The sequence below is a fragment of the Mesocricetus auratus genome, unplaced genomic scaffold (assembly GCF_017639785.1).
Source record: "Mesocricetus auratus isolate SY011 unplaced genomic scaffold, BCM_Maur_2.0 Super-Scaffold_6730, whole genome shotgun sequence".
In the NCBI taxonomy this organism is placed as follows: domain Eukaryota; kingdom Metazoa; phylum Chordata; class Mammalia; order Rodentia; family Cricetidae; genus Mesocricetus; species Mesocricetus auratus.
In genome coordinates this window covers 53,192,178-53,205,603 of record NW_024429184.1, presented here as the reverse complement: position 1 = coordinate 53,205,603, position 13,426 = coordinate 53,192,178, and the positions used below count along the sequence as shown (strand labels likewise).

Here is a 13,426-nt window from a genome sequence, read left to right as displayed (position 1 = left end):
AGGGGAATTGTAGGAGGAAGTCTGATGCCGCCATTAAACATGTGACTTATTAGAGGCGCATACAGATGAGGTAATAAAAGGGCGGTTTACCACACCGCTAACCACACCCACTTTAGGCAGGACTAAAGACGTATACGTACGTAGGCGGAACTACGTCACTAGCCAGGCCCACTTTTGGGCATGGCTAGGGGCGTTACGGGGGAAGGCATAAAAGACAGCACACAGGAAGTCTCGGTCTGTTTTCCTGGAGATCGGCTTCCGGGTCGGCCACTGAAAACTGCTCCTCTGGGTTTGGTATCTTGTGAGTAATTTTCTACATTAAATACTTAGCTTTACTGTCAGTAATTGTGTGTCGCGTATTGTTACAGCGTCCGTTAAAGCCTACACCCCTTCCTTGGAAAGAATTGTAAACTTACAAGGAAGTTGGAAGAAGCATATTAATTCATAGAAAACAAAGTAATTCATAGGCAACAAACACACCTTTCATTCAGATTATGCTCATTGTTTGATTTTACCCCATTTGCTTCGCCATTCTCTCTATGGTTGTGTATGTATGTATATACAAACACTCATATTTTGTTCTGAAATACATGAGACTAAATCACATACAACAAAGATGCCATGTATTTTGCAAGAATAGAGATAGTCTTTCCCTTAACCACAGTTCACTATAACCTAACCCCCTGACTGACAAACTGACCTAATGTTGTCCTTTGTAGCATATACTAGACACATCCCAGACCATTCACTGCAAGTGGTTGCCATGTATTTTCAGTATGATGGAATCTGGAAGATTTCCATAGCCTCTTTTAATCTTTTATGACATTGACATTTTGAGAAATTCAGTCAACACCCTCCTTCATTTTTTAAATACAACATCCCTTATTTGTTAATTTCTTGGTTAATTCCTTGTGATTATTCTCACATGTGGATCTCCTAACACAATGTTCAATATATGGCATTGCTTCCTTTGCAGGGTACCTGTTGCTCTTCAACCCTCCGTTGATGAGGTTAATTTAGACAACCCAATCAAGTGGCTGTTCAGTTTTGACACCAGATAGGCATTCTTTTCCCCCTTTCAAGTATATAAGCAATTTCTGTGAGGATGCTTTAAGAGTGTGAAGTCATCAGCAACTTGACAGGATTTGGAATCAACTAGGACATTTCCAGAGAGATTCAACTGAGGAAAGAGCCAGTCTGCATGTAGGTGGTATCGTTCCATGGGTTGAGGTCCCAGGAAAAGGAGACAGCTCACTGACCACAGGCATTTATCTCTCTGCTTCTTAACCTCAGATGTAATGCAGCCAATGGCTTCATGCTTTTGTCACACGTCCCCCACCATGAGCTGTATCCTTAACCTGTGAGCAGAAATGATTCTTCCTTCATTCAGTTGCTTTTGTCAGCTGTGTCTTCACAGCAGTGAGAAAAGTAACGAGTGAAAAATCAGACTTAGGCTGCTCCTAGTCACAGTTTCTTCTAGCTTTATAATGCATTGATAATTCTTGCTTGAGCCAGTATTTGCTGTAGTAGTTGAAAAATAAGCCTGTTTTCCAGGCTCCTTCCACACTTACCAACTGGTACATTCATCTACAGCTCCTTCTATCTTCTATTACCCCCTACCATCTAGCTACAATATCAGCAGTGTCTTGGGTTACTCTTTTTCCCAATGGTTTCCAAGTAATGATGATTTCCAATTCATGACTGCTTAGTGGTTTTAAACTTGTGATTGTCAAGTGTTTTATACCCAAATTATCCCATGTTTGAACAATGCAAGTTTCTTTGTGTACAGGTAACACACCTCTATTATTTCTTTGGGCACTTTTTGATTTTTAGTGTATAAAAATGTTTAAATCTCACTTAGCACCTACTCTGTCTTCATGTGGAATGAGCCATCTCTCCAGGGAAATTTGATTCCTTCAAGTGAGAAATGGGGAGGATTAAGGAAGTTCATGAATGCCTGAATAAAAGAATATCAGATGTTTATTTGGGGAACACTCACAGAGTGAAGTTAAAGAGCCACCAAGGTCTTCTGCCCTGGAGGGACAGGATGCTGAGATCAGGTCTTAGACATCACCCAAGGGAGAGAGAGCAAGAGAGACCCCTCCTTTTCCTTGGAAGAGATCATGTCTGCACACAGAAGCCATGCCCTAAGACTGGTACTCCAAAACTATTGGTGGAACGAATTTCCACTATAAGACACCAAACCCTGAGTGATAGGGTTGCTTATATTCCTGAGGTATCTGCACTTCTAAACTCTTTGGGGAGAAAAAACTAGGAGACCCAAGCATGTAAACACACATTAGGTACATCCATGCATCACACACATATGCACGTAGTTATGTCGGTATCAATCACTGTATATATTTATAAACATACACACAGCTTAGACTGTATTAGTCAGACAAAACACCGGATATAAACAATGTGGGGAGGATTTATTTTGGCTGGTAGCTTCAGAAGCCAGAGTTCCAAATGCTTAGTTAGTTAGTTACATTGGTTCTGGGCCTGAGGTGCTACAGAACATAACACAACTGGACTATATGACAGAGGCAACCAAACTCATGGAAGATAGGAGACGTAAGAAGAGGAAGGGAACAAGGGGTAACCTTTAAAGGAATGCCCCCGTGATCCGCTTCCTCCATCCAGACCTCACCTGCTAAAGTTTCAATCATCTCTCAAGATAGCACCATCAGTTAGGGTGTCAAGACTTAAACACATGAGACTGTAAGGGACATTTCATATTAACAGCATGTTAGAAACCATGGATTTACAGTGATCCCATTACATTTATTCATGGATTTTTCCTGCCTTCTCTCATTTTGTATTTGTGTATGTCTTCCACCCAACTATCTAATCAATCATAGTTTAGTTTCATTCTTACTTAAGCACAGTGGCTCCTCATTCTTGCATATCAGTAATTACTGGATTTAGCAATTTTACGACTAGTTATTTATTAAACACAAAAGAGGCCATATGTGCATAAAGGCTTGTACAAGAATGTAGCAGCTTTATTCATCATATACAAATACTGGTTATAACCCAATTGTCTCAATAGAAGGATGGATAACTAAAATGACAGTTATACAATGAAATAATACTCATCAATAAAAAGGAACAAATTACCACTACACACAGTAATCTGGGTGAACCTAAAAAACATCATGCTAGGTTTTAAAAGGGAACAGAAATGAATGCATGATGTCTGCTTCTATTTTAGGCAAAGCTAATCTAGGACCAAGTCAGTACCATCCTTGCTTCTGGTGAGTTGAGGCAGAACAAGATAGTACTTGGGGAGGAGGGCCAACGAAGCTAAGATTAAGGAACTGTGTTTATCTTGGCCGGGATGTGAGCTATGTAAGTACATGAACTTGTCATAATACATTGGATTGTTGTGATAGCTGTGTATCTCTGTGTCTATGTATTACAGAACTTTGGGTGAAATGGAATGGAGCCTGCTCCTGTTGGCTGAAACTAGAACTGCCCAGCTTAAAACAGCTCATCCTCTTTTTTGTTTTCTTTGTGATTGCCCCTGCCTCATAACGGCCCAGACCCCATGGAGACATTTATCACTGCCAAGATCAACATTCTTACTTTCTTTTAGTAATTGATTACTTCTTTTTATCATTATCTCAAACCATATATGAGCACAACCTTGGCTGTAACTTAGCAGACAGTGATTTTTATAGACTATTTGTGTCTAGCCAATACAGAAGGATTAACATAGTAAGACATGAATGAAAATGGAAAATGTCTAAATTAACAATTTGAGGTTAATCCCCAGTTTTAACCTTTGCCTACAGGATATATTAAGACAAATGCAAAAGCCAGACAAACTCCCCTCTTGCTGAAGGATTTCTAATCTTCGACAGACAAATACCAGGTGAATGATGCAGTCATTTTCTCAGACCTTCTCATAAATTCTGGTGCAGACCACACCCTTCATCATATATTCCTTAAAAAAGGGAGATTGGATATTTAAAATACAAGTTAGAGAACAGGGCATTTGGAATAAAACAGCAGTTTACAATGGACTTATAAGATTACAGTTAGAAAGGAAGAGAATAGTCATGTGCCAGTTCCCCGGGAGCTCACAATTATGCCCACTGAGATTTGAGGAAAACTTTTAAAGTTGATCCCTGTTGCTATCCATGATATTTGTTAAGCAACAATTTTTAATCAATGGAATACAAGGAAAAAATCCCAGTTACAATGCTTAATGCTGGTTGTCACCTCTGTGGGAGTTCAAATCATCGAAAGATAAAACAATCCTTCAGACGTGTCTATGAAGGAGAGTGTATATTGGTGTGGGTGAGGTGGGCGGACCTGAAGACTGAACACATGTTACATTAGAGAAGCTGGTCCATGACAGTGGCCATAGACTAAGACAGAAGTGGCCTAGGTACTGGTGTCCATCTGTCCTAGCTTCCTGATGTCCATGACCAGCTGCCTCAAGTGCCTGATCTCCAGTCTTCCCTGACATGATGAACAGTATCTCCTCTAACTGTAGGTCGAAATTCTCTTTGGGACCTGAGCCCCGCCCCCTCCACTGCCAAACCTGGTCTTTGGCATTTGGCTTCAGTGTGGATAAGAATTCACCTTTGGGTATTGCACATGCCTTAGCAGAGAAAGGCTAAGTAAAAGTAAGGTGAAAATATCATATACCCGAGTCATGGGTCATAAAGAGTTTAAAGAAAGAAGACTTTTGATATTATGTAGTGTACTCTTAAGAAAAAAAGGAATTAAATTTGCTTCTTCTAGGTTAACAGCCTTTTTACAATTTGTACAATGTAGTCCTGGTTCCTGGAACAGGGAACCCTAGACTTGGAGACATGGAATATGGTGGGTAGAGACATTCAATGCTGCTACACCTCTACAGGGTCTGAGGGCATGCCAGTAGAAACTTTCCCTCTATAGAATATGTTACACCAGGCCCCTGACACTAAGTTGAAAATCCCACCTGGCAATCCCTTGCCTCTACCTCCAGCTTCCCCACCACATGAAGGGGATGCCTTTTTTAAAATATCGTGGGTCAAAGCAAAGTATCTTTCATATTTCTCAGGCTCCTGTAGTCTTCATAGTTTAAGCTAAATAAAATGACATGAAAGTGATTAAAAAAAGATTTGTAATTTTCTCATTGGCCATGGTTTAAAATCTATATAATTTGTAACAAAATTTGACTTTAACATATAACAAAAAGCTTATAATTAAAATTCTATATATGGATATATATGGGGTGTGGGGAGGATGGGTGTGTGATTCAACTGTTGTTTATAATATATGTGTGTGTGCGCACATGTAACTTGGATTATCATAGTCTGACTGTTTTGTGGGACCCCTATCTGGGATATGGTTCAACAAGACCTCAATACTCTCCTGTTCAGGGAAAATAGCAAGACATCACCCACTCACTTGCTTCAGTTTTGTTGTTGGAAGTTTTTGTCCGTCTTTTAAGTATGTCAATTGGTTTATGTTTTCTTTAATTATGGAGACAGAAGTGGGTCAGATATTTCTTCTGGCTCTGCTGCCTGCATCTCTGAGCTCTCTGCTTGCTGGATTCAGCTTAGCAGGGGTTCAGATGTCTTTTTCATGTGGGTAACATTACTTAAAAGTTTCCTGTGTCAGATTGATCCACCTGATACTGATGGGGAGAAGAAAGCAAACTAGAACAGCCTAAAACTAGACTGCGTTTATGTGACCTTTCTGTATACCTCAAAATTTGTAAGTTTATTGGGTATGTTTAAAAATCTGTAAAATCTATTCTCTAAAACAGGTTAAAACTAGTATAAAAACTTATGCATAGGTAATCTTAGAACCATGTGGCATGATTGCATCTTTAGGCAGCCATGTGGCTGGGTTGGAGAAGACTGATGTCATGTGATTTCATGGCCATCTTAATTAAAGGTGACCACATGGGCCTATCAAGGAGGCAACAACAGGTCTCCAAGATATTTTTGATTAGGATAGATTTTTTGTATGATAATTCCTGTCCTGCAAACAAAGTTTACAAAAGATAGGATTTAGAAACAGTGTTAGTTTAATAAGTTATTAAAGCTATACCTCCAGGCATTCACATGCAAGACTATACAAAGCCAGACTTTATAACATTAAGTTTCACCCAGGTGAAATTGACTTTAAGATATGAAGAAGTCATAGGGAACAGCTGAGGGCAGGAGTTTCTAAAGACAATCCAGTTGCAATGGTGGACCTTAACGGTTTGGGAGATGTTGGTGCTATGTCATTGTCATTGGAAAACCCAGCCACAATTAAATAGAGCAGGCTGGGACCTAGAAGGTAGGCTGTGTAATACTGCCCAGGTTGGGTCCAGAGAGCTGATCCAAGCCCCTTGGGAAAGATTGATTTCATTGTTGGAGGTTGGTTTTGACTTGTGTGGGTTATGGTTATGCCCACATATTTTTTCCCTCTTGAAATAATTTTCTTAAAAGGGTACTTTATTTTTTGAGAGATTTTCAACTTTTTTTTTTTTTTTTTGGTTTTTCGAGACAGGGTTTCTCTGTGGCTTTGGAGGCGTGTGCCACCAACGCCCGGCCGAGATTTTCAACTTTTTAAAGAGAAAACTTGGAGTTTTACAGAACATTTTAATTATGAAAAATACTGGAAAATATTTCAATTTAGAAAATGTTATTACAATGTCTTTATTAGTTTTCAATCTTGATACATAGGTTGCTTTAACAGCAGTAAGCACCCAACTCCTTCCTCCCAAGGCCTTCTCAATTCTCTTCATATATAAACTATTCAGGCCTAAGCCCTCACTTTCCTAGAGCCACTACTAGGTCTAGGCACAGTTTACCTTGCTACCAGACTCAAAACAGAGATAAACTCACAAAACAGACTTCAATGTAACTTTTTACTATTTCTTTACTTTAGGAGCTGGCTTCACAATGACTGCTCTCAGTAGTCAACCACCTGTGTCTTGTAGTGAATTATTGAAAACAAAAATGTGTAAAGTTTATGTCAGATCTCAGGATACTAAAGCTTACGCTGTAAGCAGTTTAAGAGTCTAATAACATGTTTCAAGGTGTGTATAAAGGTCTGAGCACATTTTTTAAAAAGTAAAGAAGTGTTTTGAGGTGTGTGAATGCAATTTGTGAGGGTATAAGACAAAAGATGGCTTTAAGGTGCTTAGAAAGGGTTCAGATTTCTTTCCCTCTCAGTGCTATTGTTACATTAAGACTTCAAAGCTCCAGTTTTATCATTAACCAATGGAGTTCTGATAAGCTATTAATCTAGTTCTGGTAAAGCACTGCTACTGTTGAATCACAGCAAGGTTTTAAATTTCCTTTGGTTGTTTTCTAAGCATAGACTTAAAAGTGCTTCTCGTCATGCTAAACACACCTGTCTAACCTACATACAGTCTGCTAAAAGGTTCCTGTAAGATTCTGGGAATTGCCTTGGATGACCCTCACAGGTCAGATGAGATAAGTACTGTTAATCAACAGCCTACTTTCTCACCTGCCTATTTCTGAGGGAGTGGGACTTCTTCCCCTTTCCCTGGTCTTGGAATTCCCTTCCCCCAGCTACCAGGTCCATGCACCTGGAAGCTTCTAAAGCTTCTTTTTCTAAAAGGAAAAAGAAAAAAAAAACCAACAACAAATTTTTTCTGCCCCTAATACATTATGTATCTGCTCCAGCACATTTCCAATAATCAAAGACTGCATACTGCTCCAACTGCTGCCTGAACTCTCCTAGCTCTAGACTCTCACTAAAAGCCTGGACAAGTTTTAAACAGCTGCTCTTCCTGGTCTTGGTCAACATTCCAGCTTTTTGTGTTCCCTATCTATGCCCCAACGTCTGCTGGAAGTAGTCATAGATGATTTCTTTGTTAAAATCATTTCTTGTCAACAAAAAGGCTGGGATGTGCAAAGTTTCAACCCAGGACAAATGGCTGAGGTGCCTATTTAACATATTAAAGCTGGACCTGGCTGCCAGGTTCTCCCAGCATCCCTCAGTCCCTATCTGTTACAGGGTGTGGCTCACATACCCTGCCTTCTATCTGAACTCTCTAGCCCAAGGGCTAGACTGATCTTCCTGACAAGGCTTTTCCCTATACAATCCCCACATTTTGCTTACAGACCTTACAAAGCCAAATACTGCAATTAGTCATGCTAAATTACAGTCTCTCTCAGTTTCCACGGTGGTGGAAAGCTTTTTTAAATTCCTTCATTACAGGAAAAACCTTTTGGACATTTATTATCAATTTGGGAATTATTCTAGCTGTTGTGCTCATCCTTCTTCTGGTCATCCTTTGGTGACTGACAAGTCACATTCGATCTCTTCAACATGATTTCTAGATGTCTAAATGTAAAAATTAAAATTAAAAAATGGGAGATGGCAAGCATGATGACTAACTACTATTGCTTTCAAAGTTCCAAAACTTTGACATTGCAGACCACACTTCTCCAGCACCTTTTAATTTTAATTTTTAATGATTCTCAACACTAGTGCCTTTCCCTTTGGGAAATTATGTGTGGACTTTGAAAATGGTGACCTCTCTAAAGAAAATAATTCTTTGGAGAGAAATCCCTACCACTGTGGAACCAGGAATCCCATGGTGCCCTCCTGATTACACCAGAGCAGGAAAGTTAGAAATTTACTAGACATACCTGACCCCAAGGATGAAATGCCTATAATTCAGATCCAGAGCCTGAGGCCATTAAGGTCAAGAGTTCAGTGATTAAATGTGGAGAAATCAGAATGGTACCATATAACGGGAAAAGAGTGAGACATCAGGACCGTCCCTTTTGGGAGTGTTATATGGTGAGCTGTCCCATGTAGTAGGACTAAGACACAGAGGGACACAGCTCAGTGCTTATCCCCTTGGGGAATGAAAATTGCTCTTAAAGTGTAGGATAGTGTCTGTTCCCCAGAAGTCCATTTTCCAAGGTCAGGCATTTGGATAAAGGGCTTTATTCCCTGGGGGCTTGAACAAAGTTCCTTGTTAAGCAATTATCATTCTTATCTCTTGCTAGAGGGATTTGTTGTCCTTCTACTAGCTTAATACTGGTGCCTATTGTCAAGGTCAAAGCTAGCTGAGATCTCAGGTCACACCCCAGCTCACATGTCTCATGTCTCCTGTTTAATCCTATGTGCAACTCTAAAATAGAAAAGGTGTATTCTTTTCTCAATAAACATGCTGGCAGCCATCCTGATTCTAGCTCAGAGCCTGCCTGTGCCCCAGCGTCCCAGTCCTGGCCACCCTCTCCACAAGTCCTCTTTGGGACCTGAATACCCACTGAAGCTGGTGTCCAGCATGGTTCTTTTCTCTGAAGATGTTTTCTAGCTGGTTTTTGGTCACAAGGAGACGAATGACTAATACAACAGTGATGTTCACATTTGCCTTACCCAAAGAACAATCTAATAAACTCCCTAAGAGATTTGGATCAATTGATCTATAATGGGGTCTTCATCTTGGAACTGACTCCTCGTGTAACTCTATTGCACAGGGAGAGCTAAGAACCACTACACATTGAGAGAAACATTCAAAACACTAGAGGAGTGTGTGTATAATCAGCACATGTGCTAATTAGTGAGCACAGAGCTACAGTCTTCAATCCTTAGAGTCTATCTTGTGGACTCTTTTTCCTTATTCTGATCTGCTAACTAAAGGAGGTCTTCAGAACTTACAACCTAGATTGCATTTTTCTAGATTGTTTACTTCAAGTTCCTACGGACTATTGAAAGCAGTGTGCTATTACTACAAATATTCTATAATTGAGCCTGTCAGGGTTATATTTTGCTCTTGAAGTTTATTTGGTTCTAAGTTCAAACAAGTGACATTTATCCATATTTTCAATATTGTTTAAACTTTATTGTTTGGATACTGCTACTTGAAAAATCTTGAGCTAACACTTAAGAGACTTAAATATGAATCTTTTACAGTTTTCCACTCATGCACTCATTCTGGCTTTATTTTTAAAGTTATTGTCCATTTGTACGCTAAAGAACAAGGGGCATTGTGAAACAAGCATAATCAATGTATTGCTATAGCATTAATTCTGTCTTGAGAATTGGGGTATTCTTACCACTACCATTTTCCCATTCAGCAGCTTTCTCTTTATGGTTGTCTCTTTACCGTCCCATTTCTGCACTTGTCTTAGCCATCCTCGTTCCAGCGTCACGATGCTCTACAAAGACAAGTTCTTGTGGTTGGCTTGACTCAGTTTCCATGACAGATGTCTCAATAGGTCATGTTCAGTCCCCACCCCCTCTGAATCCCAGAAGGAATAATCCAATGAAGGGTCCAGACTCTCACCCAGCCCCTTGCTTTGCAGCCATGACAAGCTGCAGAAAAGACCCAGGAAGAATGTAGGCCTCTGACTCAACAACATGTGTTGAGCGCCCCCTCCCCAGCCTTGCCCTACCTTGTCCTTGTTACTAGGAAGCCAAATACCCTCCATGTGGCTAGGAACCAATGAGGAGTTAGCTGGCGGGCTCTGTATGTGTTTTACTGATAATAGTGGAATGCAGAGCATAGCAACCACCCTGGGAAGGCCTCTAGGCATAGCAACCTTGCAGCAGCTGCAGCTGATCAACCAACACAGGACAGTTTGCCTAAACCGGAGGCTCACCAATCCTGAGATTATTGCTATGCAATTAGCAGACCCCCCAGACACTCCCCTTGCTCTACCCCAATGTATTCCCTGCCCCACTGCTACTCCAGGTCCTCCTACTTCACCCACTCTTTCGGATGGATGGAGGAACCCAAGTTAACTCATAAAATTAAAGACTTCGCTTTTGCATTGGATTGGGTCTCTTGATTTGGGGGTGTTCAGAGTTTGGGCAAACACCTGTCTCTCAATAGTTGACTGGAGCAGCTTTCAGAGAAAATATTATATATATTGTATTACCTTGGTTTTTCTGTTGTCAGCTGTGGTTTCATCAAACTCCTGGCCCAGTTTGAAGGAGATCTCTGTATTTTTAAAGGCACTTTCAGTTCTTATGGTCATATAATTCCCCTTCTTGCTGATAATCACAGTGGGCTTGGCCAAATTTCCCAGTTTTCTGTTGGCTAGCCCCACACCTGAAAAGCAAGGCAATATCAGATTGTCTTGGGCAAGGCAGCATTTCTGAGTGACAATGGTGCTAGGTCTTCCTAACAAGGGCTTACCATCATGTTCAAGAAATGAGTGAAAAAGCATGTTGGTAACACAAGCATTTTAGTGTGGTGCCTACAGAGTTTACAGCTTAAAACTGTTCATTTTGTCCACTTTGCTATGCCCAGTGCTACCCTCATCATAAACAAGTCATTTCAGATTTGTATGAAGCATTAAAAACATTTTAGCTTGTAATTACACACATTGTATCTGCTTTCAATAATACTGTCTCTCTTCTCCTTCTCCACTCCCCACACCGTTCTATATTTTCTTTGTCAATGAGGATCTATGGGCATAGTGAACAACACCCTTTATATCCTTATTTTGTACTTCCTAAATCTGCCTGGTGATAAAACACAATAAAACCAACTTCCATCCCCCTTTTCTGTCTGTAGTCAGAGTTCCAACACAGCATTAGCGACACTGAATTTGAATTCACTGTTGCAGACCAGTTCTTTTGGTCTCAGCCACTTTCAAATGTTACAAACATCTTCATCTAGGAGATGTTTCTTTTCTCAAGCTTCACACACTTACATGATTATTTAATAATGGACAAACTCAAAGCAAATAAAGAAAAAGAATTTTTAGTTTACATAAAGATTAAAATTGCCAATTGTGGTTTTCTAGTATTCAACTCTTAATCTTATGAGCACATTAATGTCTATTAAACCAACTTCTAAAATTCTAATATTTTCCCAAGTCTCCAATGACAAACCTGTGAAACTGCCTTCGAGCTCCATGCATTTAAATAGCTTCATTTAAGTTAAGTTCTAACAATTTATTGCCAATGAAGAGGAAGTAAATTTTATGAATGACACAGAAGATTGCACTTCAGTCCACACAACATTCCCCAGACGCCTGAGAAAAAACATTAGAAGAAAATCTTGTGCATCTTTCTTTAAAGGGATGTTCACTGTGGAGAGTTTCTCACCCAGAGCTTTCATGTAGTCATCAAAATGCTCACTGGAGACAAGTTTCCAGGTGCCTAGGAATTTGTTGCTCATTGTGATGAGAGTTCAGCACAGTTCCTGGTGGGATGCAGCAGATGCCCATGAGATGCCGATACCTTATATGGCTCTTTTCAAGGATACCCAAAACATGTGACTCACGCTGAGACCCAATGGGGAAAGGCAGAGACATGACTGAGTGATGAATGGCTCTCAAGTCATAAGCTGCCTACGGGGGGTGGGGCACATAATGTCTGTTTCCAAAACCAGGAAAATAACTCAAAGTATTGTTTGAACCTTCAAGATATTTTTGGTTGATCTTACATTCATAGGAGTGTTTAAGTATGATCTTGTGTGTGTATGTGTGTGTGTGTGTGTGTGTGTGTGTGTGTATGCCCATGAGTGTGTGAGAGTGCATGTACATGTAGGCATGTAGGCATCTTGATGATTCTTAACTCTGATTTTGCACAATTAAGATTTCTTAAAGGAAGGAAGAAGTCTGTGAGCATTGTAGTCAGAATCCCAAATATGTTGTGGGAGAGAAACAGAGGTCCACAGTGTGAGGACACATTCAGGGGTGAAGGAGGCTTGGCATAGTTCTCACATTCTGGGCAGGCTGAGTAGGCAGACAAGAAGGTCAGTCTGTCACAGCAGAGTACAGAAGTCGCATTCATGTGTCAGGATGAGAAGCAGCACTGTGGCAGCTCTTTGACCATCATTAAGATTCCCTTCCCCCCCCTCTCTGTCTCTCTGTCTCTGTCTCTGTCTCTGTCTCTGTCTCTGTCTCTCTCTCTCTCTCTCTCTCTCTCTCTCTCTCTCTCTCTCTCTCTCTCTCTCTCTCGACAGGGTTTCTCTGTATTGCTTTGGAGGCTGTCCTGGAACTCTGTAGACCAGGCTGGCTTCAGACTCACAGAGATCCACCTGCCTCTGCCTCCAAAGTGCTGGCATTAATGTGCCACTAATGCCCGGCTGATTTCATCTCTCTTTAAAAAGCAAGCCTGGAGATCTTAGTTTCTATGACAACTTTGAATTTAAGGCATTTAGTAAAAATCCGGGGATTTATGAGGAAGATGATTTCCCACAAAATATAGTAATGGGTGCTGAGAGCTCAGTATAGGATGGTCTCCATATGATATGCTTAGTTCAGATGGCCTCATGTCATCTGCTCAGCCTCACGAGAGATACACACTATTGTTGTGTCCAGTTTGACAATGAGAAAAACTGCATCTTAAAGCTAGGCAACTTATTTCCAAGACTAAAATGAAAGTCAGGATTTAAGCTGACATTGTTCCCCAGTGCTAAACTCTGAATCTGGGCTAGTATCTCCCCTCCACACACAGCAACACACACACACACACACACACACAC

The 13,426-nt window shown here is 40.5% G+C and overlaps 1 protein-coding gene across 2 annotated transcripts; it reads right to left on the bottom strand.

Annotated features, from left to right (window-relative positions):
* Nucleotides 1–2,987: 2,987 nt before the first annotated feature.
* Pmp2 (peripheral myelin protein 2) lies at nt 2,988–12,158 on the bottom strand. Of its 2 annotated transcripts, none has more exons than XM_040741386.1 (4): nt 12,043–12,158; nt 10,866–11,038; nt 10,041–10,142; nt 2,988–3,952 (listed from the first exon to the last, which is right to left on the bottom strand). In XM_040741386.1, exons 1-4 carry the CDS (start codon nt 12,113–12,115, stop codon nt 3,902–3,904), a joined length of 399 nt encoding a protein of 132 aa, XP_040597320.1. In that variant the 5' UTR covers nt 12,116–12,158; the 3' UTR covers nt 2,988–3,901. The 2 variants fall into 2 exon arrangements, with proteins under 2 accessions (XP_040597320.1, XP_040597321.1); XM_040741387.1 differs by lacking the exon at nt 12,043–12,158 and adding an exon at nt 11,827–11,983.
* Between the last annotated feature and the right edge of the window lie 1,268 nt (nt 12,159–13,426).

What these genes read in the sequence shown, in the direction of transcription:
- Pmp2 (XM_040741386.1), bottom strand. Translation starts at nt 12,115, where the DNA reads ATGAGCAACAAATTCCTAGGCACCTGGAAACTTGTCTCCAGTGAGCAT. An exon ending in TGACTACATGAAAGCTCTGG is followed by an intron (nt 11,039 to 12,042) that starts GTGAGAAACTCT and finishes CTTGCTTTTCAG; the next exon opens with GTGTGGGGCTAGCCAACAGA. An exon ending in CTGACAACAGAAAAACCAAG is followed by an intron (nt 10,143 to 10,865) that starts GTAATACAATAT and finishes TTGTCTTTGTAG; the next exon opens with AGCATCGTGACGCTGGAACG.